Raw genomic sequence first — 26,497 nt, 5'->3', positions numbered from 1 at the left:
GGAGCACTACTAGTCCTCAGTCCTCCTAGAAAGATGATTTAGGTTTATTTCTCAAACATTCATGTTTTGATGATTTTGCAACGGACCTTTTGAAAGGCAAAAGAAAATAGGGGGTTTTTTTTGCATCAACATTAACAGCTGTAGAATCTTAAAACACAGATATCCCTGTACAAAAATGTGGCAAAGTTTCTGTTTAATATGCAGGTATATTATTAGAATTACTTACCATTAGTCTCTGATTTTTTCCCCATAGCTGATACCTGTTTGAAAAAGTAATAAACCATTACTAAAGTTGACTGTGGGAAAATATATCTATTTATAACAGGAAAGAAATCAACTCCATGCAAAGGACAGATTTCTACACGCAACACAGCCCTGCCAAATAAGAATATAAAAGTTACATGCTGCCCGTGGCTTTCTGCACCTCATTGTACTTTCTTTTATAGATAAAAAGGCAGGTTAGTAACACAAGACGTGTAGAGGCTTAACTCCAACAGAGAGACCGTATGAAGGCAAATGGCACCTTCCCCCTAGAAAGACTCCCACAGAGATAATATTTTTTTAACAGTGCACTGAAGTGTTACCTTAGAAGAAGAAGCAGCTGACTTTTCAACTGACTGCTTCTCCCAGAGATTACGTTTGCCAGATACGTCTCCTGGTTTTAAATCCTGCATTTTTAGATGAATGTCAGAGAACAGAAACCAACATTAGTTCAGGTTTATTTTAATTTGTTAGAGAAAAAGTTAGAATGCAACTTCCTTGTAAGAAAAGTTGAGGAGCATCCACCAGTGGTAAATATTACATTGACTATCAATTATAAAGCTATTCAGAATGACACTTCACATAATCACTCCACACATATACATGCCTTTCAACAAAAAACAGTCCTGCTACATCTATTTAGCATTGCACAGAATGGACATAACTTATTATGTTCATCCTAAGGAATACAGTGAAAAGTTACTGCACCATTGTGTTTTTAAGAAAGACAATTCCAATTTTTGCAGATTTTTTTTTCTTCAGAAATAGTATTTGTATTAGGGAAGAATTCAAAAGTAGCTTGTCTCAGTTATTTTAGATCAGAATCAAAATATTTAATTAAAAACTGTGGAAAAAATAGAGTAGGACTTCTAATACAAAAGAAAAGCAGATCTTCCGCTGCATTCTGAAATACAGGTTTCAGGATTTAACACTGTAGTCCTTCATGTCATAGAATCATAGAATCCTTGGGTTGGAAGGGACCTTTAAGGTCATGTAGTCCAACCCCCCTGCAGTGAGCAGGGACATCTTCAACTAGATCAAGTTCATCAGAGCCTCATCCAATATGAACTTGAACGTTTCCATGGATGGGGCATCTACCACCTTTCTGGGCAACCTGTGACAGTGTTTCACCACCCTCATTGTGAAAAATTTCTTTGCATTCTTAAAACCTTAGCATGTACTAATCACTAGCCTGACAAAAAAAAAAAAAAAAGGGGAGGTATAGTCATTAAAAAGTAATCATATTCTCTGAAAATATACGGAAAATTTAAGCAAAACAATAAAAATGTCAAGCTGCTTCTTGGGGAAAAGCAGGGCTACGAATCATGTTGACATATGTCAAACTAGTAGCAATGTACCTGCTTAAGGACAGCTGGATTGGTATCTACCTCTGTGGTTGGCAAACAAAAGACTCTTGAAACAATTTTGGACAAAAGTATTCTCCTTTTCAAATGTGTTCAGGTCCTGCATGGTTTCCAGAATCTTGTTCTTGCCATCCATAGATAGGTAGTTTTCTGCACAAAAGAATTTCTAACTTGGGATAGAAAAATGTCCAGTGATGAATGGAAATGTGATTTCTGCAAGAGGTATTTGCACCCAACAGAGATGCTCTAGAATTGATCATAATTTACAGCCAAAGAAGGTTTCTGATGGTTAAGGCTTTAAGTCAATTCTGTACTTCAGAAAGCGATTTTGGCAGTAACAGAGGAAGGAAGAAAACAGCAAAATTGCAGTGGACCTTATCAGAAAACCACTTGTGGTAGATGTTATCACAAAACCACTTCCATAATCCTGAAATAATTCGGGATCTGTAATTTAGGTCCACCATAAAACTAATTGAGATCTTTGCTCCCTCTACTTTTAAGTGACTATTGCTCCAAAAACCACAAGAATCTTGATGGTCACAAAAGGTTCAAACAATTCTTTTTTTTTGGTGGAATGTGATGGGGATAGGAAGTTATTTGCTAACTAAGAAATTCTAGGTTTCCCTTTGATTTATCCTGGTTAAAGAAAAAAAAAAAAAAAAAGGAAATATCACACATTACAGATGCATTATAAACAGGTTTACCTGACCAACTTAGCAAACAGACACCCAAAGAAGAAGAATGGGAGGAGGACAGGTTCCTTCAAGCAGAGACATTGAAAGAAGAAAGAACAATCTATTGAGAAAGAGGGAAATGAAGACATAGATAGGAGTAGTTGGCTGAGGGGAAAACGAAGAGGTTAGTTTTATGCTGTCTGAAAGAGGTAACTTAGAAAGAAAGGAAAATCTAGAGGCAGATTCTGTGCTGTTTTTCAGCAGCTGTGATTAAATACAGTGACCACAATGACTTCTTTTGGTTTTATATTCAGGACAAAAGGACACAATCTCTATGTAGCTACCATTAAATACTGACATTAGGGACTAACACTGCAAATTTCAAGCTCCTCTTTCAGACAAATAGGAGTGTGAATTGAGAAAAAGTTTGTCAGGCTGCATCTTTTGTAAAGGGCAAAGAGACTGGCAGAAAAATATTACATGAGGATATGGGAAGAAACCAGTTCTTTAATAAAATCCCAAAGTTGAATGAATAACACCATGAGTGATGCCCTGTCGTTCTCCAATACGGACACCTACAGCTCCAGTTCCTCATCCCTACCCTACCCCACCTCACAATTACCTGTTTCTGTTCCTTCCCACATACACACATCTGCTTCCCATATTCCCATCTTATTACGTTTATGCATTTTCTGCTCTGATCCTTGCTGAAGTTATGGGCATGTTAAAGGGCCTTCATTAGAAATTACATTTAGGCTCTTAAAGGATTAAAATATTTCAGTTTTGTTTAAAAATATACTTGGAAGATTTTTGTAGGGTAAGGACCAAAGCACAAGTGTTTCTTCCAAGGTCTATGGCTGTTAATTTCTAAATTAATGACAGGCCCTTCACAGGTGGTAAATTAATGTCCTTTTCTACCAGAGAAGTGCTTCTCTGACCACTGTCTTTTTAAAGTACCCCTAAGCTTTAAGGTGAGAACTTCCCTGTTTCATCTCTCTCTTTTCGGACTACCCAGGAGTTAGCAGCCAGAGGACCTCTGTGAACCTCCAAGAGAGGACATGCAGCAAGGCTCCTCCAAAGACCATCAGCTGGTTGAGGAAGCACCATCACCACCCTCTGCCCCAGGAGGGAACCCACCTAACAGAAGAGATGGTTGTTGCAGGTTTACTTACAGAAGGTTTTGGAGCGGGTGATTTGTTGCTCTCTGGGGTCTTGGTTAACCACTCATTGATACGACTGGAGACACCAACCTTCAGGCCAGCAGTTTCCTGCAAAATAATAAAATCTAATCAGAATATTTCAGAATAGCTTTTGCTATGTTTTCCACAGTTTAGATTTAAAAACAAAGCCAAGCCCAAGTTTAATATAGAGGTCCTCACTGAGACTATGACTAGCTAAGAGTCATCCTATGTGCTCTGAAGATATTGTCCCTATGAACTACACAGTACTATTAATCCAGGAATAAATGTTAGACATCAATTTGCTGTTTCTGTCATAACCCCAAACTCCAAGGAAAAAAATATTTAGCCTAAAAGAAGAAGAGACACCAGTCTAAGACTACATTTTTGTTTTGTTAACTCCTCTCTTATATGCTTTTTTGAAAAAAAAAGTTTAAGTGGCCTAAAATTTAAATCATTAAAATAAATCTTTAAATGATTAGAACAAATTACTGAACTTTCATGGCTATCTGTAATAACCTCCTTCAATCCATGGCTCAGTTTTTTGGCTATGATGAATGCTCACCAACTCTCATCAATTTATAGAAAAGGAATGTCAATTTATAGAAAAGAAAGAAATGTTTCTTTATAGAAAAGAAATGTTACCTTAAGTCTTTACATAGAAAACATAAAGATCTCAAAAATGCTTCTATGCATTATCTATAAAATGTCATTATCTTGCCTATTTAATCCTCCTCTGCCCTGTCAAAAGAATCTTTCCCAACGCAAAGAATTTCTTTGTACTCCGCTTGAACTACCCAGATATATTTATCTAAGATATCTGATGTGGCTCTGGAATGTCTCATAACTTAGCTCAGTATGTCACTAAATTCTTCCATTATACTCAGTATTGCAGCCACACAATTTTGTGGGTTTCTGAGGACCTCAGGATCCTTTGGGATATTCTTCACCAGTGATGGCAACAGGAGCAGCCAGGCTTACTCATGGGAACACAAATGGCAAGGTCAGGTCCATAACATAATTCTTTATAATCACTGTATAAAATTAAACACATACCTTATTTGGTGTTCCCGTCCCAGAAGGTGATGAAAAAACATTCCCCTTCTCCCACATGCTCTTGATATTACGGACACCCTCGGCTGGAACAGGAAGGTCGGAGGCTGCTGGCTTAGCTGGTCTTGCTGCCTTTGTGCCCTGCAGAAGAATTGAGGCCAGTTGGTGTTTGGCAGTAAGTGCTGGAGTTGCAGGGTGGTTTGACCCTGGGGCAATGCTGGGGAATGCAGCAGCTGTAAGTGGTTCTAGCGATGATCATGCAAAGATGTAAAGGAGTACCCAACTCAAGAGATGCCACTGAGAATCTTCCCCTTTTGATTTGCAGTTGCACCCTTGACACGACCGGCTATGAAAACTGCAATCACTTAGATTTTTGCATCTGTTCCATTTCTAAAGCCCATGGCAAGCCATAGCTCTGCACACAAGTGTTCTAAGGCTTTCATTTGTGCTCTTTCAAGTTTTAGCATCTGCATCCTGTAAGCATAGCTCTTTCAGAGACACTACTAAGGAAATCTTTATGCAGAGGAAGGGGAGAAAGGCTGCTCTGTCATCCATCAGAGCATCAGACTCTGCTCCATCTGTCCCAGACAACTTAACCTCACAACTCAGGATTCTAGGGGTAAATTTCAGCAATTACAGTATATTTGGAATGAGGTATTTTTTAAAGAGTAGGGGGGTTGGAGGATTGGGATTTTTTTGGCAGTGTGTCTTTTGCATGGTTACCAAAAACACTGGACCAAACTACTCCTGTTCCTTCTTTTCAAAGTTCTTGTACATTTTACACAACACAGACCTGAGGAGAACAAGAACCTGTATGAGTTGAGGCTTTGCCTCTCTAGTTGCAAAGCAAGTCAGATTTGACAACTTTTGAAAAAATCAGAAACTCAGCAGAGGAATAATTTCAGGTCCGATGGGAGCTGTATATGGCTGTGAAGCTGCACTGCCTGCCCCTTGCTGTAGAGCTATACTTTTTAATATCTAAACGGAGCATAAAAACTCAGGACCTTAACACAGCCCTACTGAAAATACTGGAGAACCTAATTAAGCTGGTGGGTGGGATGGCCCAGTGTTTGTGGGTTGACAAACCCTGACTTCACTATGACATAAATTTCTTATGACAGACTGAGCTTTAGCTCCAATCTGTCCACTCTCCTTAAGGGGTTCAACACCAAACCCCAGTGCCAAATTAAAGCCCTTGGTCAATCTAGGGTGCCTCACCCAGAAAAGGCGCAGAGTGAAGTGGAAGGACAGAAGCTGTATGCTCCTATTTTGATGATATGGGGACTACTGGTTGCCATGCTGACATTCAGCCCTGATGGAAGGGTTAGAGCTACCTTCAGCTTGGCATAGGTGCTGGTGGCAAGCCTGAACATTCAGCACTGCCATGCCTGCACTTTTTTCTTCGGGAACTGACACACAGTATAAAACTGTCCAGCACTGATAGGTTTCCTAACAGAAAGGTTAAACAGACAGCAGTCACAGAAAAAAGACTTTGTTAATTGATCTTTAATTACTCAAGTTTCCTTTAAGTAAAAAGATAATAAAGCCTAGCCAATTAATACCTTAATGGAATACCGTGCTTAGACTCTATATGTGAACAAGAGGAAACAAAAAATCCAGCAGGGAAAGAAGTAGTGCTAGACCTCAATCACAGCTATCAACATAATACCCCTTTTTTATACTATTCTATTCCCATGACACTTACCAACCCAGTCCAGTTGGTCTGCTATATTAATCAGTAGCTTTCACATCGCCTATACTCACTGATTTATAAAAACAGCTAAAAAAAGCCAACAAAACAACAAAACAAAAAAACCCAAACACCTATTTTTCCTTGGACTATGAAAAGAAAAAGCCCTCAATTCTGGCTTCAAGGAACATTATTAGCCACTACTTGTCAAAATCACCTGGAGTCAAATTCTGCATTTTATTTTGATTCTGTTTTTCTTTTGTCACTACTTCACTCCCTGGTTCACTAAAGTGTCTTTCTTTGCCAAGGAACTTCACTCTGAAGTGGCAGCCGGCAACACAGGCTCAGTTCCTTGCTCTTCTAAATAAGCTGCTAAATCAGCTTTGCTAAGGATGATTATCAGCTCTCTGCTGATAGTACTCTCATCAGCCAAGAGGAGGATGCAACTGTCACTCAAGAGATGCTGACTGAGTCCTTCAAGAGCTACTCCAAGCTTACAAAGCAGACAGAGTAAATTGTAGCATGAAAGGGAAGACATGAACCCAAGGTTTTGTTTAGCTCTATACCTAGATGTTGGTTATAGGTGTGCCTCAAACATTTTGTTCTTGAAGTCACATTGAAAAAGAGTTTGTGACCAAAAAACCCTGCAATTCTTGAACAGTAAGCCAAAGGTTGATTAAAGTCCAAAAAGCCATTAGTAATTAGAGCCATCATGACCTTGAATTAACGTACCTCGATTGCACTAGTGTATTGCTCAAGTCTACTGTCAATCTTTGAGACGACTGCTGTCGTGTGGGTGGGTTTCATACCACTGTAAGAAGTCAAAAAAAGGGCGAAAGAAATTATTAATCCCTCCAATTAAACACTGCTGGTTTGACTCAACATATTGTCTTATTGCTTTACCTCTTCTGAGCGGATTTGTTCAAAAATTCTGCTCGCTCCTCTATCTAGAAAAGAGAGAAACAAGACCTATAAGTTTAAAGTTGATAAAAGGGTAACCTGTACAAAGCCAGACTAAAATGTCATTTTAAATGTCAAAAGGTCAATCTGAAAGAGATGCATTCCGACAGAAATCACCACAGACACACAGAGAGATTTTATAGTTAGAAGTCTATTACACTACAGATTCATAAGATGGATATATTTTCTGCATTAATATTTGCATCCTGCATATTTCTTCTGTGCCTTGTTTGTAGTAAGAGAATAAACCACCAATATAGAAAGGAGAAAAGGGGGGAAGTTTGTCTTATGAAAGGGTTGATATTCACAAAATTTATGTCAAATTTCCTCATATCTCCCACATAAGAGCAAGTATGTATCTCTTGAGACAGATAGCAAATTTAATAAAGTTTTTCTGAGTTGAGGCATCAGATTAGGCCAGGTTTGGAGTTCAGCCACATACCCTCTCTCATGTTTTGCAGGACACTGACAATTTAATTTGAGCTCCAAAAAACCAATCAGACTTTCAGCAGGGTCACTGCTGAGTCAATATCTACCAGCTGTTATTATAGAAACTGGTATCTTACATTTCATCATTATTTTCTACTCTGTGTAGGAAAATATTATAATGTTTCCAGGGAAAAAGAATCATGAAGGTCTCATAAGACTTATGCTAAATCTCTCTATAATTTGAAAACAAAAAGGCTCCATCGCTGAATAAAGTTTTAAAACATTTCACAATAGCAGGGTGTCTATTTGCATTCTGGGTCAAGAAATACTTTAAACTTCCTCATGTCTCTTCCACATTGCCTTGTTCCACTTCTTGTCCCAAACTTTACAGTTTCACCCGAGAGTAAAATATACACAAGCAGCTCCTGGGTATAGAAATGACTACTAATCAACCTGGGTGGATTGCTGGAGATTCCCTGGTCTCCATGTGGATTGTCACTTTTCAGGCTACTTTAACAGTGACTGCTGTTGCATTCATGCCTTTAAAATAAGGCAATGACAGCCATTCCTTTAGACAGTTCTCCTCGGTGTCCTTAGCATCCAGGCTGTACCAGAATACTAAATCCCACAGTAATCCCATCAAAGGGCATGCATGTTTTATTTCTCAAGGCCAAATAAACAAAAACTCAGGCAGTTCACTTCAGTGCAGAATTTTACAAACAAGCTCACTGGAAGAACTCTGGCTAGCATCAATCCAGCTCAAAGGCACCTCTGAAGCTCTAAAAAAATATATATATACAATATACAGAATAATTTACATTGACAGTTTTAGTTGCCAATATATTATCTACACTGAGTTGCTGGAGCATGTCCAAAGAAGGGCAACTAAGCTGGTGAAGGGTGTGAAGAACAAGTCTTATGAGGAGCGGCTGAGGGAATTGGGGTTGTTCAGTCTGGAGAAGAGGAGGCTGAGGGGAGACCTCATTGCTCTCTACAACCCCCTGAAAGGAGGTTGTGGTGAGGTGAGTGTTGGTCTCTTCTCCCAGGTAACTAGCCATAGAATAAGAGGAAATGGCCTCAAGTTCTGCCAGGAGAGGTTTACACTAGATATTAGGAAAAATTTCTTTACTGAGAGAGTGGTCAAGCATTGGAACAGGCTGCCCAGAGGGGGGGTGGAGACACCATCACCGGAAATATTCAAAAAACGTGTGGACATGGCACTTTGGGACATGGTTTAGTGGGCATGGTGGTGTTGGGTTAACGGTTGGACTTGATGATCTTAAAGGTCTTTTCCAACCTTAACGATTCTGTGATTCTGTAAATACTGTCCTAAGGGAAAAGATGGGCTTTGCTCGGATATGTACCAATTGTTTCAACGCACTGTTGTCACAAGGTGGCAGCAATACACCAGGCAGGAGCTGAAGAGCCATGCGCATCCATACTGGTCTGGAGCTGCGGCTCTTCCTTCCCCAGCCTTTACGCTTAGTTTCTCACCCAGAGGAAATACAGTCGGCATTGCCATAAAACGAGCAAATAAATAATTTGATTAAAAGTGACTAAACAGATCTATCACGGTAACTTTAAACACATCACCTCGCCTCGACTATGGCATAGTAGAAGTTTCCCACCATGCTGATTTCTGGGTCATAACCCGCAATACATCAAAATGATGAGTTAGACCAACAAGAGCTGCTGGCTTCTTCCCTGCTCTGCATCAACTGGTAATTCCCGACTGCATCAGTGAAACCCTGGCTGGCACCAAGGACAAACAATACAGGCTATCTCAAAGAACCGGGACTCAAGGTAACCATATAATAATTAATTTACAGTATCTTCTAGTTCAGATGAACTGAGATTCTACTTGAATTCTTACAAAAGGGGCAGATCTTAAAAGATGCTTAAAAGATGCTAACAGTAGCATCTTTATAGTCTTCCTATGTTCAGGAAGGAGAGATGTTTCTACACAGCAGGAAAACCTGGCTTCGGTAGGCACTGGTGTAAGAGAGGGATAGGTTGGGGGGAAGAGGGACATGCATTCTTGGGGTAAAAAGACATGGGGTCAGTCTTTACCTGTTGGAAACAGTGGTTGTCGGAGGACCTGCTGTGGTATCAGGAATAAGTCAGGGATTGTTCAGAACAGGAGAGTGAGGAAGCAAACCAGGAAAAAAGTTAAACAGGAAAACAGAGTTAGGAAGCAGCCCTCAGAGCTGAACATGGTCCTCTTCTCAAGTAAGCAGGTGCCTTGTGTGGATGGATAACACATTTTCTGCACATTTGTATGAGAATTTGTTCTAGAGCATCTTCCTCAAAACACAGTATGCATGGAACAGAAGCATACTTTGAATACACTTAGAGTACAGACACGTATATTCAACTTATAGGTCAAATACATTTAGACTGCACAGCAACATCTAAAGTTCATTTATCCACTGCACACCACACAAACTCCATGCAAAGAATTTAGAATGTTTGGCACATACAGTAAACAGTATTACAAAATAGATCTGTAAGAGAAATAGGCAAAGCAAGGTGGTTAGCACAAAATCCAAGATATTACCTCAGTTTAGGACCAAGAAATAAGAATAATCTTTTGCTGCATTCATCATAATGGGATCTTATTAAATAGCTCAGGAATGTGTTTTGTCACCATGGAATACTTTCCAAAGCCTCTGACACAGAACACACAAGTACTACAAAGTCAACCTGCCAGCGTCTAATTAAACTATGAGCAGAGAGAAAGAACATGGGATCTCAGGCTGCATCTCTCCCACCTAACCTCAGTTGCTTGGAAGTTCAGCATTTAGTCCAAACTACTCATTTTTGTTCCCTCTATAGTCAGTGGAGAGACAGAGGAGCTCACTTCACCCTAGGAAAGGTGGGATTGCTTGTCCACTGAAGGTGGCTCTCACTCTCTCTAGTAACTACCAAAGCAGCTTAGATTGTACAACAAAGTGCTTAGATGTACACCTACCCTTCTGCTGGTAAAGTCAGATGAAATGAAATCAATGGACATAAATCAAAACCATGTGGAGTCTCATACCTGATTAGGGCCTTACTCAACGGAGCCAGCACATACATTTGGCAAGGAATAAATTAAGCAAGATGTTATACAAAGATATATGTATGCATTTATCCACATTCAATACTATATAGACATGTTTTGTTCACTGAATGTGCAAGAAGTTTCTTGCCTACTAAAAATGCAGTTAAAGTGTGGGCGTCAAAGCACACTTTCTTCCATCTGTACATCATCCAAGAACAGAAACAGAATGGAAGAGGAATGAGTTAACATACAATTTGAGCCAATGACTTGGGAAACAAAAAACATCTGGATATTCCCAGCAAAACCTGTTTCATACAAAGGTATTAAATGATTCTTAGGAATTTTAAGTTGTGTATTAGATACTATGCAACTGAAAGCATTGCAGACCGAGATATAGAAAAACTCTTCTCAAAAAATGGATCAAGGAGGAAAGGGAATAAGAAATGCATGCACAAAACAGAAATCCCTGTATTAAAATTTTGCCTCATATCCAACAGGTGGAAGAACCTGTTGGAAATCCCTTTTGAGTGGTAGTCCCTGGGAGTGAAGTGGCTTCTCCTATCTTCCCTGAGTGGCTCATGTGCTCTTTTGCTTCATTAAGCACAGTTAGGGTTTTTCCTGCTTCAGCAGCATCTGTGCAAAGTACACTGATTTACTCCAGTTTACCTGCCAGACAAATCCTGTTCTTGCCACTCTGTCTCCCCTCTGCTGCAGAAGTAGCTCATCTAGAAAGAACTGATTGTGTGTAGTCTAATCTTGTCCATCACTGTTCCAGCTGTCAGGTATTAAGAGCAATAATAAGATAGGACAAGACAGGTCTTTAAGGAAAGAAAAAAAAAAAAAAATCTCAAGCCCTGAAAAGTTCTATCTTCTGGCTTAGCTATCAGCATTGCCTTGCAGAGAGTGCATGTTGCCACATCAGCCCGTGTTTCCCAGGAGACGTTTTCTGCAAAGACAGGAGACATTCCAGGCTTCCGGCCTCCTGCCATTGCTTCCTCCCCTCAATGCCTAACTGCTTTTGTGTTTCTGTAGTGGTGGAGCTCACCCCCAAGAGGAGACTTAGTATTGAAATATCCTGTTCTCTCCTGATTAACCTAGAGAATAGTCATACAAGAAGTCAGTAACACACCTTCCCAAAGAAAACATGAGGAATGAACTTGTCTAAAAAGGAAAGTGAACAAAAATTATGCAGGAAATCTCATTCTTCTACTGCAGCACAATTTGTGTGAACTAAACTAGGGAAAGCATGAGCTAGAGTGCGACGGGAGAGCACAAGTTGTCGTTCCAGTCTTTGTCCTCATTAAAAAAAAAGAAAAAAACAAACAAGAGAGAGGGCAGAATCCAAACAGAGGTTTGGTACTGCCACTACTGTCCACAAGCTGCTTCTGTCCCTGAGGTAGAGATGAACTTGGCCTGTATTTATTTTGCATGCTTCCACTGTCCCCTCAGAAAGGACTAGCCCTGCTGCTGTCACTGGGAGGACTCCATGCTGCCGTAGCAGCTCTGCTGAAGTAGTGTCTCGGGTTTCAGGGAAATACTGTATTTAACAGTTAACAGGATTTGTCAACACTGTGTAGGCTGAGATTTATTAGAGGCCAGACTAGATAACCACAGTAGTTCTTTCTAAATATAAGCATGTATGTATATTATGTCTGTGTTTGCATACATACATTTATATATGTGCATCCATGAGCCATGTAATACATGGACATGAGTTGCACACCTTGGTCTCTCAATTCTGAGTCTGCATGTCATGTTAGTCCATGCCTTGCCTGATGGATAAATGCAGTGTCTGTAAGATGGTGATGTGCCACGCTCCTTTTCAGTTTATCTCCTTTCTTTCCTTTGTTCTTGTAGTTCGCTTTGTAAACAGCATGCCCTACTTCCCTCATCAAAGTCATTCCCAGGAATTTCTTTTTCTTCCCAAAAACTTATCACATGAGGAAGGACAAGGAAGGAGAAAAAGATGCTTTGCCATTGTTGTCTAGGAGAAGTCAGAATGTGCACATATATCATTCAGTATTTTAATACTGAGCCTCCCTTTTTTTATTATTAATTCCACCCACCCACAATTGTTCATTTAGGGTTCTCACATGACTCATGACACATCTAACCAGATGATACATTTATCAAGGGAGAAAATATGTGCCAGATGCTTTACAAGTCAAAAGACAACGTGGGCAGTGCATAACAGGTAACGAGAAATCTGTGTACCAACCAGGTTAGACCAGCCTGAGAAGTCTGTCCAAATGAAAGGTAACAAAATATACTGTCTTCTAAAAACTGGAGTTTGACATTAAATTTGACATCAGGTTATTTAAATGAGATTATTCTCTCCTCAGCTATTGCCCACAGAAGGCCAAGAAACTGTTTAGGATGTGAAGTTCAACAGCATTACATATCTACTCTGGCCACCCACAGACACCGGACTGGAATATGTACAGTATTACCAATGTCTCAGAGAGAGAAACCGAGTAAGAGAAAAAATGTGTAGAAAGTTGCACATATCAGTTTTTGAAACAAACAACTTCTACCTAACAAGCCATAAAACGCAGCAGCAATTATCATCATAGAAAATTGGACCTTGAATGCTTAACGACATTTGGAAAATTCCAGCTTTCCTCTAAAAATACACTTAGTAAAACAGTGTAGCATCAGTCCAAAAGTTCTCTGAAAACTATTAACCTCCTGCCAAATCCAGTGTTTTTTCCCACTCTCCCCAAAATTATGATCTATATCTTTCTATTATGTGTTTTCAAGTATAACTTCCTCTCTTCTGAGTCATCTGGGAACTAAAGCTCCAAATGTATGTCATAAAAGGCATCCCAACAAACAGAAAGAAGAAAAAGAAGCCCTCCCAGGAGAGCTGGGAAGAAGCTGTACATTTATAGTGTCTGTTATCGACATGGTCTTTTGCAACCAAAATGGCAAGACCAGGTTTATCTAACAGGACAAAGTCGTGAAGCTTGGCAGGCTTTGTTTACAGCTGTATGTATTCTGTCCTTGTATTTCAAGTTCAGAGGTGTCTGAAGTCAAAGGTAAGTCCAGTCAAAAGCATTTGGACACTGTGTTTGCTAGAACTGGACCCAAAACAGTATAGGGCTGCAGCTCCAGATGGGTTCAAAGTGTAGCTCTCTGTGAGCAGAAATGTAATTTTGACCAAATGCAGTTTGTCACTCAACAAATACAGCTCTTAATCCCATGGAGATCCACTCCATGGCCCAATGAGCTCCTACCTGATAACCTCCTGCCTGGTTCTTTTCTCTCCTAATGCCCACTAAGGGGCCTTTTTTTAACAAATATTTTGGATTCTTAAATGACTAATGACACAAAATACAAAAAGGAAAAGATAGTTGAGGACAATCAATAGATTTGTAGTTTGAGCTTCAGTTGAGAAAGTAACAAGACTGAATACCAAAACAAAGCTCCCAATAATTTCTTGGGGCCAGGATTCCTCTTCAATGCTGAAAGGCCATTTAATTGATTTATCTGACTTCAATATAATAAAGGCCACAGAAGACCACTCAAATCCCTGCAGCAACAGAATGTTTTGGTTTTTTCCTGTTATGTAAGAAAATGAAATCCAGCCCAGTACTTCTAGATGTTATTTTTAGGGAGATTAGACACAAGCTAGAACTCCCATATGGGGCAGTTTCAATTAATGATGATTAGGCTGAATATGCTTAAAGACAAAGTAATCTGGCAAGGAAGAAAATAATTGTGGATGTGGAAGGAGAGAAAGAACATTTGTGATCTTTATCTACTGCAATTCACAAAGCACTCCTGTAACAAATTAACATTGAAAATCAACACAGCAATACAGCTCTAAGTTTCCAAAATAATTTTCTCTTGAAGGTGATCATCCTTTTTGGACATTTTTCATCAACAAGAACAGGTAACTCCCAGTGTAGACTCTATTTTTAGAAAGGATCTCTAATTTTCATTCATCCCAACGAATGAAGTCTTTCATCTAAAGGTTTCAGGTTAAGGTCTATTGCAGAGCATTGTCCCAGGTCTGATTTCAAGTATTCCCCCACTGCTTTGGCCTTTGGCTGTTGGTTTGGACTGCAACACCCATTACGTTTTATGTACTATGTAGATGTTAGTGGGGAGGTTACCTTGAGAGATGAACCTTTAGGACTGAAACATTTAAATGGCTTCTTGTCTTCAGATATGCCATCTTCTGGCATCTTTTGACGTTTCTCAGCAGCTTCAGCCCTTCTCCTTTCAATTTCTTCCTTCATCCTCCTCTTTTCCTCCTTAAAAAAAATATGAATGGTCACTTATTCTTTCAGAAACTATATCAACTTTACAGGGCTTTGCAGTCCTGCAAACATTTACCAAATTTGCTAAGAATAGATTCTTATGCCAATCAAAAAAGTTCAGTGACCTATCTGAAATTCAGAAACATATTGCTCCTAATCGATCACAGTGTTAAGGAAGAAGGGAAGACAGATAGGCTGTGTTGCTTTAGTGTCTCCTCACAGTGAGGTCACCAGATTTATTGCCATATAATGCCACTTAGAGAGAAAAAAGCACATTTATAAAAATACTTAAATTCAGTTTCTCTGTATCCTCCTCTATCATCTTTCTACTGTTCTTCTGTCCATCTAGTCTGGCACTTATTGTGCCAAGGTTAGTATTTCACAAGGAAAAATCAATACGTGCCCCAAAAAAGTGAAGATTAAGTGCTTACAGTTTTTCCTCCAAAGAGGTAACATGAGTTTTTAGTTCATAAGCTACGAGTCAAACCAGAAGCCTTCAAAGCACAACACAATGGTCTGACCAGCAAGGTATTGTGCAATCTCAGCATCTATGGATTTCTGCTGTAAAGAACTTAGTATATTAAAGCAATTGGCATTCAGCTGCCAAACACTATTATTATTCATCTACCATTTGTTTTCCAAACAAGTAAGTTTCCTAAATGACGCACCAGAGATTTGGAAATCCTATTTATAGAGTCCCTTGGCAGAGGAAGTACAAGCAAACAGATGTGCTTGGGTACTCAATATTTAAAAGACAAGAACATCTTCCTAATGAGATCTAGCCCATCATAACTATATATAACATTAGCATTCCAGCTCATCTACAGCAGATGAATTTTGACATACACTTTGTAATTCAATTTGTGTAACGTCAAAAAGACACCCCAAATAAATTAAGAACGTTGTGGCTATAACACTGTCCCCAACACTTTGCATGCCCAAGAAGATTAGAAATTCACAGCTATCACAGATGAAATCCTGACTTGTGAAGACATTTATGGGAGCCTTGTCTTTCCTGAGGCTAGAACTGCAACGTTTCATTCTACCCTGGATGGCTGCACATTTTAACTCGGGTCCTCACTAGAGCATCTATGTGATGCGGTCACTTGATATCAAATATGGCATACTTGCAGTTAAATCTGAAGGTTAAAAAAACAGGGTGGTTTTAACACTGGGTAACATGTTTGAAATCAAGACGTGTTGCAACAGACTATCATCCAACAGATGCTAAGAAACAGCGATGCCCAGAAGAGCACAGAACCCAGAGGGCCCAGAAAAATGATGAAATTTGAAGCAAAGCCACAGCAGCAATTCCCCACACAGCAACATCAGGTCCAAGAAAGAGAAGCACACTTTGGCCGTACGCTTGGCTTTGGTCTTGCCTTCGTTGTTGCACACTCCTTCCTCACCTATAAGCCAGTCTCCCATGGCCTCATTCTGCCCTGTTGTTAGATACAGACATATCGACCTCCAGCCCCACCAGCATCTTTGCCTAGAAGTGTCTGTGCAGACACTGCTGTAAAGAGTTATCAACTAATGCAAAGCCAGTGGAAGTAAAGTAGTAACAACAAGGGAATAAAAACAGAGTCCAATACTTCATATTTTACACTTACCTCCTCTCTGGCTTTTCTCTCAGCCTCCTCCTGCTTCTTCCTCTGCTCCTCTTCCTCCAGGATTTTCCGGCGCTCCTCTCGCCTTTTCTTCAGTTCATCCAGCTCTGCCGCCGCCTCCTGCTGCTTCTCCTTCAGCTTCTCAAACTCCTCGTTCTCACCTCGACGACGACGCTGATCTTCTAGCCGCTTTCCAGCCTCGACCTGAGACCCCGGCTTCGCTTCCTCAGCATTTGCGGTCCCTTTCAAATTGGAACGGCTGAGAAAGAAATGAAAGGGAAGGCGATGCACCATGAGTTTTCCCTTCCCGGCTAGAGCCACCCACTGCCACACACTCACATCAGCAACATGAGAGCTCAGAGATATTGCCTTATAACAGCTTTTTCTCCTTGCAAACCCCAGCAGGCCCAAAACATTTTCATCAGGAGTTAGTAGGCTGGGTTACCACAAGGAGCGCCTCTCCCATCCACTGCCAGTGAGGAAGGAGTCTCCCGTGTGCTTGTGTGCACAGGAGCTGCACCACCCTGCCTGAGAACTCAGGCCACCTCCATTTTTAAGAGAATTCAGTAACTGAGCTTGAAATAGTTAACATCTCATGTAACTTCAGCAAGAGGTATCATATCTCATCACCGTCTTTATGGCATACAGTAAACTGTTGCAGTTTCACGCCTCTGCTCTGCAGTTTGTGTACAGAGGAAACACTTCCAAGAGGATATTACACTTGAAGCAGAAAACAAAGCAATGGAAAGCCATAACTAATCCCTCTCTGTCGATTTTAAATGAGATAAATTTACGTATAAAAAAATTCATAGCAAAAATATTATGTCCTGTGTAATAAAAGATGCACTAATCCTTTGCTTTCAAAAGCAAGTATTTTTTACAAACCTTCTAGAAAAAGACAAGCATCTTTGGGGACACAACAAATTATTTATCTGGGGAAAACAGAAGGAGACAAGAGACGGGGGAGAACAGCTTCAACCGTGTTTTAAAAACCTAAAAAGGTTCCTATCTCATCTATAACACCTATGACTTGAACTCTCCCAGCCTGTATGAACATCAGAGCTTTTGCTGATATTTTGCACAGAAAATGTGACTTTTTACTAAGGAAGTGGAAATTATTTATTAATGGCAACTTTCCACAAGAGAAAACCAGAAGTTTTCCATCCATCTGTAATATATGAGGCAGAAATAAAGAATACACCCCCCAAAAAAAAAAAAAAAAACAACCCAAAGAATTTGCATAGGTGGAGTCCTTACTTTCAACAGAGCCAGATAGCATCACCTAGTTAAACAATTACCATACCAGTGTTTAGACAAATGTCTGCTCCCTGACTGTGTCCAATATTACTGCTGACAAGGAGATAGATACCTTAGAAGTATCTGTGTGCTATTCACAAGATACAGAAATGGAATGTACTTACAGATTATTTTTTTAAAAAACTTCCTGCTCTTTTCTGTTGGCATTTAAAAAAGCTGGATATTAATGACTTCATTAATGCAACCAGAGTTTTTCAGAGTATAATACCACAAGACGGTACAAATCAAGCATTCCAACAATAACAATAACTGTTAGAGATGACAACATGAAGAACAAATATCATAAATTTGCAATCCGGGAATCACATCAAATCCTGCAAAAGTGCTCTTCATTCAGGTAGATGCCTCATCTAGATGGAGTTAACCATACAAAACAGGCTGTAGGACCAAAGTTGAATTACCTGTGGTTTCAATATCACAATAGAATCTACTAAGACAGAGTCCTCTGCCCCAACATGATTTTACCAAATTGGATGAAATTCAGTTCTAGCATGATATGCATGATTTAGGAATTGTATCATTAAAAAACATATGGCAAAATAGCATTACCAAATTGATGCTATTATGTGAATTCAGTCACTGTACTTCATCTGTGCAAGTTCAACACTAAAGTAGTAGGACCTGAGACTTATTTTGCAATGTGTTTACTTGATTTTAGAAAGTCTTTTCTATGTAAGAGCGTAACATCACAAAGCAAAGATAAAGAAAAAAAATGTCCCAGAGGTCTGTGAATGTATGTACCCTCAGTACATTCTCATGCCTGATTTTTAACCTAGAGTTACAAGTATATAATATATATTACCCTAATATCACCTTATAACAATCTTTTCTGCTCCAGGCCCTATTCCTGAATGTGTTTTTGCAGTGGAATCGCTTAAACCATGAAAGTAGAACCACAAGGTCACCCTCCACCATAAGTGTCAAGTGGTCACGAATAAGGACTTGCACCAGGTAGTGACGTCTAATTAAAAAAAGGAACTCATGCTTTTTTTAATGAAAAAATCATATACAATTAACTAAAGCATTGTGAGGAAACACTGGAAACTTTATTTGAAATTTCATTTAGCCCTTTCAAAAACAAAGTGAAGACCAATACCTGAGGTGTGAGGTATGATTTTGCGTGTCCAGCCTGAAATACCTCTGATTCAGTTTGTAGAGGTACTGGGAAACCAAAACACTCCACAAGCCTCTATAAGGCACTAAATATTTTAAGGCTTTCCTGCTTCATTGCAAGGTTGTAGCCTCTATACGAAACATCCCAGGAACCTCACTAATTTTTTTTTTTTTAATTCTTTTTTACCCACCCCTCTGTGTTGCCAGCCCACCCAGACCTGCAAGCTTCAGGCCCAAAGATGATGCAAGTGGTCACTTTTGATAGACATGATGATATCCCTGGCAAGGGCAAATACCCAGCCCTCAGAATTAACAGAACTAAGAAAATAACATTCACCAAGATTCTCTTAATAAATAGTCACACTGTTTTATATCAGCACAAGAGCAAGATTAGTCCTCAGTGACTTCAGTGCAGACAGCCTCAATGAAATTAACAGCTACTGTCAGATTTTAACAGGTAAAAGCCAAAGGTAGACTCTAGTCTTAACATTCTTGTTTGGAGACCTCAGGTGACTATTTTGTCTTCTGTACAAAGAAGGACATTTAAAGATTCTAGCTTATTTTATTCACATGCAGCTTACAGGACTTCCCCTACTGGTTCTGCGTAATCCAAATTAGCTAACAATAAACTGGCAGTAGTTCTCCTTATTTTCCTCCACCTCCCAAACTCCTCTGGTTTCAACAGATTCTGGGAATCTCTGTTCCCTACTGTTGACATTGGGAAATCAGTACTGAGATGCTGGGTGGAGGAAGAGTTTCGTAAGCACCTCTTTGGTGCTAAGAAATGAAGCTAGTTGCCAGCTTTCAGACAAGGAGGAAAAGGAAAGAAGTGGTTTGTGGGAGCCAAAAAAGTCAGAACAATGTGGAAAAACATTTTGCATCATATTTAAGACTTTTGCAGTCTTGTATGAGAATAGGGAGAAAGGCAGGTGGGAGGGGAGGTGGGAAGGGGAAGCCATAAAATAGTTTTTAATTCTGTATTTCTCTTACTGACTGACGTAGACAAACAAGACACAGATAAGATTTTTCTTTAGCTTCCACTACCCTATATTATTTTCAATCCTTACCGCTGAGAGTTAGCCAAGTTACATGCTTCCTAACTAGTATCTGATACGTTCACATGCAAATAAGAAGAAAGATGGTTCCAAACAAAGCCCAACAGTGGGGGCAGTTCATCAGGAAATAGGCCAAGAGCCTTAATTCATACCTAACAACCCAACACCAGAGCCACTGCTGATGTTGCCAACCCAAGTCTTCTACTCAGCTGATAGAAGGCTATTAAACAGGCTTCTTCCCACATTTGGGAAATAGTAGAAGAAAAACAGAAAGAGAAAAAAAGGAGTGGAAACTCAAATCTACTTGTTGCCACTAAGGCCTGTCTCCCACAGGAAGTAAAGCAAATGAAAACACAACAAAAATATTTTTAGAAAACCATTCTCGTGTTATTGATAATGTGACCCAAGTCATGAAACAGGACAGTTCTGAACAAGGCCGATTTCCTGCTATTCCATCTCCATCTCTGTCTGTCTTTTGGCCTTAGGTCAGGGTGTCTCCAGGGACTTTTGAACTGCATTTTATTTTGAGAAAGTTTGTTTTTCCCGGAAGAATCACAAGGGGAATGCTGAGATATAACAGCAAATCCCATCTGCCATGCACAGATTTCTCAAAGTGCCTGGAGAGCTTAACCTTTTCTTTGCCTGTGTCAATGTAAAAGAGGGAGAGAGGTGCAGAAGGGAAAAAAAAAATCGATTTCTAACCTATTCAATTCCTGGTTTTCTGCTAAAAGGAAGAACTTCTGCTCTGCTTCATATATCCCCTCCTTTTAGCAGGCAGAATCCTTTTTTAATAAACTTTTCACTAGAAGTTTGTTACCTTCATTGAATTTCCCAATATAACCACAAGGCTAATATTTCCTTGAAAATAAAAATTAAAATCAAAGAGTAATATAGCTTATAAAAAGACAAAAAATAGAGTATTTTGGCTAAGAAAGGTTTTCAGCTAAGCAATAGGTCACTTTTATAGAGAAGCCATTAATTTCAAGGTTTGCCTTGAAACCAAGAGACGACCTCTTTCAAGAGCTACCAACTGGATTGTGCTCCATACTGATATGCAGAGTCTGAGTAAAAGCAGGTGGGTAACCGGAAATAGGTTACTTCAGTAAAGGTTAAGACCTGACTTAAAAAATTATAGAACACAAAATCTGGGTTGTTGTCACTGTTGGCCTCTGTGCAGATATTGGAAATAAATGTCCTTCAAGGAAGAAAAGCCCCAGCAGAGGAAAAATAAGCCACTTGTCTCTGCTGAGGGAGCAAGGTTATTTACATCTGCTTTCTGTACTTCATTATGTTGCTGCAACAATGTGGGGGCAGTTCATTAGAAAGTAGACCAAGAGCCTTAATTCATACCTACAACCCAATGAATGCTAGAGCCTCTCCTGATGTTGCCACCCCCAGTCTTCTACTCAGCTGCTACAAGGCTATTGAGCAGAGACCCAGAGATGGCCCCTGCTCTGCTATAACATAAGCAAGTCCAACGCCCACTTGGGACTTACCCGAAAGCATTCTCAGTAGATTTAAGTTTTGGGGCAGTGAGTTCACGTTCTCCGTTCTGTGCCTTTTGTTCAGGAACTCCCTTCTTACGATCCCAGATACTTTTCATTTCCTCTTTAGGTGCTTTTCCTTTATCCTTGTCATCTTTTACCTGCTCAGGAAATACCGTAAATCACAGAACAAAAACAAGAAACAAACAAACAAACAAAGTTGTCACAATGAGGCATTTTAAGTAACAGCTGAGGAACACAAATTTCTTGGTATTAACGATTAACTAAGCAACTGTCTTCAAAACGTTTATGTGCTTTATGGCAGAAGTAGTCTGTAAAACTCTAAACTGTGACCAACCACCACTCTGCTATCCTGATCTGAATTCAAGATGAAAACGTGTTGAATAAAATTTTCAGTCTTCTGTGAAATTTTGCTGCAGCCATGGGACTACGCTACCACATTTCTTCATTCTACAACTGCACCCCACTGAGGCACCCCAGATCTCTTCCCTATTGAGATTCTGGGTTGCAAACTCTTTGGGACTAGGCTTGTTGATACATTCTTGGTACAAGGTTTAGGGCTTTGGAGCAACAGAAATAACACATAACCTTCACCAACTGTCAAGTTTGCTGACAAAGTTCACACACTTTCCTGTGTCATAGCAGATAGATACTTCAGTATGGTAGGAATAATGGGCAAAACACAAAATTATCTTTACATCAGAGTAAAACTTACTCTGATAAAAAGCACAATCAAACCAGGGGCTAGTCATGGATAGTGTTATCAGACAAGAATATTTAATCCTATGAAAAAGCAAAAGTTCTATCTGGAATCACTAGAGCAAAAAATTCCCTCTATCCTTACAAAGCTTTGTCCTATAATTCTTAATAGTAATCAAGTATATTTAGTGCATGGATTTCACTCTCCAGTATTCCTTCAGAGTTATGAGCTTGAAGTATTTATCAATACCACAGATGGCCTGATCTCAGAATGCTGAGTCATGGCTTCATTCTGAGAAGAGGAGGAGGATATGGACTGATTTAAGTTCTTTATCCTCAGGTGGAATTATTCCCACTCAGCTAGTTAGATTACCAGCCTAAATAAACTTTCAGCAGCAGAAGATGAAACATTTACCTCCAAATTTTTTTTTTTTCCCCCCTCAGATCTACCATGTCAGAGGAATATTCTAGCTGGCAAGCAAGAAATACCTTCTGTGAAAAATTCATATGAAGACCATTAGAAAAGAGAATACTTTTGTCCCTTGGAAGCCTGTTGCCATCCCATTTGCTAACTAGAAAGAAAAAGAACTTTCATAACAATCTTGTCTGCAACACAACTGCTTTTATGGCATTCCAAGCTGCATCTTGAAATAAAAAAACTAATACACACATCCACCCTCAAATCAAATCAAATCAAATCAAATTTCTATTCTTCCTCATCAAAGGAGAACTTCTGGAGATGTAATATCCTTACCAATAAAGGATTAGTTCAGAGTCTTCAAACTCAAGAGGTGTTGAATTAAGCTGCTGAGTGAAGACCCAAAGTTAGCCTCTGACTTACCCGAGGCCAGTTTTCTTGCTCACAGAAACTGATACAAAGGACAATGCTAAGGTGGCACAAACTACAAGCAAGTACTGGATGGTTAAACTACTCGAGCAAATTTGCCACTGGTGAGGGATGTTGGCCACAACACACAGAGGCATTTTCTCTGTCCTGAGAACAGGCAGTGGCAGTGCAGACTTTCCCCACTCCCCACTGCCAACGGGTTTTAGCCATGACCAGGCAGAAGCACCCTGACGGACAAGAAGGAAGCTCAGTTTCCATGACCATGCATTCTTCGGCCATGATGCTGTAATTGCTAGCAAACAAGGCCACTATTACCAGCAGCCTCAAGGAATGGTTTTCTGTTTTCTAGGAGCTGGGCTGAGACAACCAGGGCTATTTATTGAGCCTCATGAATGCCATCGGACAGTAACATCTTTTGCGTGCTCCCAAGTCTGGGCAAGATTGTAGCTAGTGATCATGTTCACAGCAAAAATCTCTGCTGCCTGTTAGGAATGTCCTAAACTTTTAGTCCCAGTCAGGGTGATACTGAAACCGGCAATGTTGATTGTTGCAAGATTTCGCATGCCAGGATGTCTGTGTTGGGATTTTGAGAGCATAGGATTTCCTTTGCTGAGATTTTCATCAAGACCTTTCTAAGTCTCATTAAAAAGCCAAAACTTCCAGCTGCCTGATATACTGAAGTCCACTGGGGAGGGTCATATCTCTTACATCTTAATTGAAATCACTGAGAAAACTAATATTAAAACAATATAGTTTAAAAATTAATAGGTTAGGAAATAGCATTTCAGAAGCCAGTAAGATTTATGGTAACGTGACTGCATTTGAGAAAACCATGAATACAATTTGGCCTCTTCATTCAAAAAGATGATAAAACAAGATATTACAGAAACATTTCACAGCTTTTGGGCCCAATCCTTCTCCTACTAATTTTAATGTTAAAACAGAGATTGATTAGCACAGAAGCAGAAACCATTATGTCCCATTCCAATGTCAGGCAACAGAAAAAGTACTTTCTTTGTCTTAGTGCTTCCCTAAATTACAGGCTAATTCAGCTTCTGCTGAATTTAGTAAAAAGGACTACACTGACTCCAGTTGGAGTAGGCAGGTGGTATTAGCTGAACTGAAAACAGCTCACATGCTCTCAAAAATCTTGACCATCAAATCAAGATAGAACATGACCAAAAACATGTTTAGCTCATTACCAGTTTTATTTATTCATATTTTAATCTTTCTCTACACAGCTTCTTTCCTCTTAGGGTGTTATGATAATATTTGAGAGTTGAGATTCCTAAATCTAGAGTCTGAACACCTTCAGACCACAGTGAATCAGTTACTGAGGTTGGGGCCACTTGGCAAATTTGATTCCTTATTTGGGCTCAATTACTTGGTGACTTAAAACCTGTGAGCATCTGGGTCTAGGGGTTCCATTTACAGCCAACTATCATACCCAAATACCATGAGAAAAGCAACTGTTGCGGCACGTCTAGCCAAACTGGAAGCAGGAAATACCAGGAGTCTCACATCATGAGAAAGCTTGTTCTTATGAACTTTCCAGGCCGCTTTTGAGAACCAAAAATTGTGGGGCTGTTCAGAAAAGGAGACAGATTTTGCCTGCTAATTTGATCAAACCCTGAAGTTTGAGGGCCAGATTTTCATCACAGTAAGAAAGGACACATGCTTGTGTTGCACAATCGCAAAAGCAAAATTTGATCACGTAGATACAGTATTCCTTCAGGATCTTGTTCATGATACACCGCCATCCTCTTAACTGCATATATGGTTCGGAAATAGGCCTCATTGAATTTGTATGTCCTTGATGTGGGGGGAAGGAGTAGAGATAGGAGCCTGAGCTTAACTTGGTTTGGGGTCTCAGATTGTAAATTTTTCTTCACAAGCCAAGAAGCAAATTGAGATTGTCAAAACTGAGTAAAACACTTTGAATGCTCAGCTTGATACAAATGCAAAGATTTACCTTTCGGTGGATGCATATTGCAATAAACTAAAAGCAGGACTCTCTTAAATTGTCTCAGCTTGAGCATCCAAAACAGGAAGCATTAACTTTGCAAGTTTTTAAGAGTCTTACCAATTTCCTGGAATAATCTAGCCCTGTGGCTATGGTTTAGAAGCATGATGAGAGCTCCAGTGAGAGTTGACTGAGCTCCACATAAACACAAGCAGGACAGTTGTGTCTCAAATCTGCCCCACCTCCAATCAATATTTGTGGCCAGTTACAGCCACATTTTTACATTTACTTGTAATATTCAAAGATTGTGTGCAATGGTGAATGTTACAAGCTGATTCTGTCTTATGAAGAGCTCTTAATATAATCCATCCCTTATTTTTTGCACAACTCCTCTGCTTTCACAATTGGGTTAATTTAGAGTGTTTAGTTTTTCTAGTCCATAATTCTGAAATATCTCCATTAGATCTCATTAACTCTTCCCCTTTCTAGAATAACTTACTCTAGTATTGCCAATCTCTCTCCCTGTTCATTAGGAACCTTTCTTATAACCATCTGCATCACTTCATTTACCTCTTCAATCTCAAGTGCACCTTACTCAAAATATCATACCTTGGATGATCAAGCCAGGCAAGTGGACATAAAACCTTGTGACATGATTTGCCTTCATCACTCTCTGAGGGTGAGCTAAGCATCTACACCATGTTTTGAATTAATGCAACAATTAAAGACCCTGGACTGGACCCTCTACAACCTTCAATGCTCCCAGGCAGCTGGAGAGGCAGCAAGCTGCCTATTACCAGACCTTTGTGCTGTGGCTGCCTTTAAGCCACACAGACCTGGCTGAACCCAGATGGGTCCAAACCTCCAAGGCCCTGACCAGTCTCGATGTCTGATTAGAATCAGGGGGTATTCTTGATACCTGTTACATTGAACCAAATGCATGGTTGCTACACAGCATTGGACACGGCTCCCTATGTCCAGCTGTAACCTGAAGAGTAAATGGTTCCCAAATCTTATTTACTTACCATACAGTAAAACACCATGGCACCAGCTCCTGTGTTTACAGTGGAAATGCAATGCAGTAAATTTTGTAGATTTTCTCTTTAAAACAAAAGAAGAATCTTGGGTATGCACAGTTTATATCATGGGACATTGCAGTTTGGGGGAAAATCATTAGTTAAGGCAGTCAGATGGCCAAAGGGCCTAGATGATGACGATAATTATTATTATTATTATTATTATTAGAGTAGGTCTCAGTCATAGGGAAAAAGTTCACAGTAAAGTGGGAGGAAACCAGGGAAGGATGATTAGTTGATGCAGTCCTGAAAAATTCATCCCTAGGGTGCAAACCATCATTGCATTATTGACTGAACTGAATTTCCTGAAATATTTGTTCTAAGACAAACAGGACTTCGTTCTAAAGCCCCAAAAGAACAAAATACCTAAGCATTTACTTCATTTTAAACACATA

The 26,497-nt window shown here is 39.7% G+C and overlaps 1 protein-coding gene across 1 annotated transcript in view; it reads right to left on the bottom strand.

Moving 5' to 3' along the window:
- Positions 1–226: 226 nt before the first annotated feature.
- CALD1 (caldesmon 1) overlaps positions 227–26,497 on the bottom strand; it is a gene marked incomplete at its 3' end in the record, with an annotated part of 117,968 nt that continues 91,697 nt past the window's right edge. Inside the window, exons 6-14 of the mRNA XM_010285001.1 lie at positions 21,509–21,660; positions 16,531–16,786; positions 14,771–14,911; positions 7,124–7,167; positions 6,953–7,031; positions 4,534–4,671; positions 3,472–3,567; positions 585–668; positions 227–260 (exon numbers count right to left, since the gene is read on the bottom strand). Coding sequence (XP_010283303.1) covers positions 227–260; positions 585–668; positions 3,472–3,567; positions 4,534–4,671; positions 6,953–7,031; positions 7,124–7,167; positions 14,771–14,911; positions 16,531–16,786; positions 21,509–21,660 — 1,024 coding nt within the window. The remainder of the gene's footprint in view (positions 261–584; positions 669–3,471; positions 3,568–4,533; positions 4,672–6,952; positions 7,032–7,123; positions 7,168–14,770; positions 14,912–16,530; positions 16,787–21,508; positions 21,661–26,497) is intronic.

This window comes from Phaethon lepturus, unplaced genomic scaffold (assembly GCF_000687285.1).
Source record: "Phaethon lepturus isolate BGI_N335 unplaced genomic scaffold, ASM68728v1 scaffold19164, whole genome shotgun sequence".
Lineage (NCBI taxonomy): Eukaryota > Metazoa > Chordata > Aves > Phaethontiformes > Phaethontidae > Phaethon > Phaethon lepturus.
The sequence above is the reverse complement of the archived record's forward strand: the minus strand, read 5'-3'. Positions and strand labels throughout refer to the sequence as shown.